General features: G+C 45.7%; 1 protein-coding gene across 1 annotated transcript; it reads left to right on the top strand.

The window, feature by feature from the left end:
• Positions 1 to 825: 825 nt before the first annotated feature.
• LOC106817375 lies at positions 826 to 1613 on the top strand (the record flags this gene model as incomplete). Its single annotated transcript, XM_014822037.1, is given in 1 exon segment — positions 826 to 1613. A coding segment is annotated over 1 exon segment (788 nt), but the record flags the coding sequence as incomplete, so codon positions are not given.
• Positions 1614 to 1917: the final 304 nt, after the last annotated feature.

Raw genomic sequence — 1917 nt, forward strand, 5'->3', positions numbered from 1 at the left:
CTGAACTATCACTAGACATGATCTATAGTGCATGTACAGTATTTGAAGTGATCATGAAGAAAAACCTTAATAAGTTATTAACCATAAGGCTAAGCAAACCATAAGAGTTTATTTGCAAAGATTGCAAATAAAAGATTNGAAGATCACAATGAATGTTAAACAATGAATTTCTTTGCTGGTATCCTGTGAGGCTAGCAGCAGGGTAGCAGTGTAGCAGCCGGTAGCAGTGTAGAGTCGAAATGCTTGAGTAGAATTTACACATACATGGAGCTATGGCTACTAAAAGACTAAAGCTTGCAGATACATCTGCTCCAGCAGAAACAGCCACAGACTGGGCACTGTGTGTGCTTTGTCAGAAAACAACAAGTGAACCTTTACGAGATCCATCTCTCTGCCGGAACGAGCAACAGTCAAAGGGTTATGGAACTTTAGCTGAGAACATGACTCAACGTGTCTCGAAGTTCGGTGGCCATCTTACGGACGTTCGCATCAAATCGTGGTGTGGCAGCTGTGTGGTAATCATCTTCCACCCTTGTGTCACAGAAGAAACAAATCTGTAGTCTTTCTGTCGTTTGTCGAGTAGAGGTGCTGGTGAAGGCACCTCGAAGTCTACCTTTGAGTGGCGATATATCACATGGTTCAGGATTCGTTTTGGCGACTTTTTTACGTGCTCTCTCGACCTTCGTGCTGTTGTACATGACATAACAAGCTTTGTGCCATTTTGCTTTGTGTTCTGTGAGAGTTCGTTCGATTCCTTCACCTTCATCCAAACGCGATAGTTGTATTGGCAATGGCAATGCATCAAGTTCATCTAGCACTTGGAAGCAGGAAAGATACTAGTCTCAACCAAGGGTGAAAGTGTAGTATCGACATCTGTGCTGGATGTCTCTGACTTAGAGCCATGCACACACGAAGAGGCGGACTACCGCATGATGCTCCATTGTGCTCATGCCTTCAAACACGGATTGAAAAAGATCATGGTACACGCCACAGACACAGACGTACTGGTTCTTGCCATTGTGGCGACAATCCAAATGAGAGGATGTGAACTATGGCTAGCCTTTGGCAGTGGTAACACGTTCCGCTACATTGCTGCTCACACCATTGCTGATGCACTTGGTGTTGACTGTTGCAAAGGCTTGTTATTCATGCATGCTGTGTCAGGCTGTGACACAGTCTCATCATTCAGCTCTATCGGAAAGAAAACCACGTGGGATGTCTGGCGGTCGCTACCCAACCTCACAGCTGTATTCATCCGCCTCTCTGACACTCCCGAAGAAGTTACAGAAGCCGACATGGAGGAGCTGGAAAGATTTGTTGTCCTTCTTTACAGCCGAACTTCACAAATCACCACAGTAAACGCAGCAAGAAAGCAACTATTCTCACATGGCAATCGTAAAATAGAAAACATCCCACCATCCCGAGCAGCACTCTACCAGCACGTCAAGCGTGCATCATTCCAAGCAGGTCACATCTGGGCTCAAGCAATGACGTCGAGTCCTACTCTTCCAAGTCCATCCAGTTGGGGGTGGAAACTTGATGACGACGGGCACTGGATCCCCTTGTGGAGTGTACTTCCAGAAGCATCAAAGGGATGCCGTGAACTCGTGTAAATGCGATGTGCAAGAAACAATGCCACGGACGATGTCAGTGCCACAAAGCAAACCTAAAGTGCACACAACTGTGATTTTGTGTGTGGACAATGCACCAACAGGGAAAGTGAGTGACTTCATGTGAACTCAGACGACCACGCATGTGGATTACATACATATAGACAATATGGACTCAGATAGTTGCTGTGTGATTTGAGGTGTGATCGCATCATGTTCGCGACGGATCATGGAAAAAAAGTGTTCTCCTAACCATTTATGAAGTGATGACATGCCCCTGAACAGGATTTAGATTGTTATGCCGACG

This window comes from Priapulus caudatus, unplaced genomic scaffold (genome assembly GCF_000485595.1).
Source record: "Priapulus caudatus unplaced genomic scaffold, Priapulus_caudatus-5.0.1 Scaffold1707, whole genome shotgun sequence".
In the NCBI taxonomy this organism is placed as follows: Eukaryota; Metazoa; Priapulida; class Priapulimorpha; order Priapulimorphida; family Priapulidae; genus Priapulus; species Priapulus caudatus.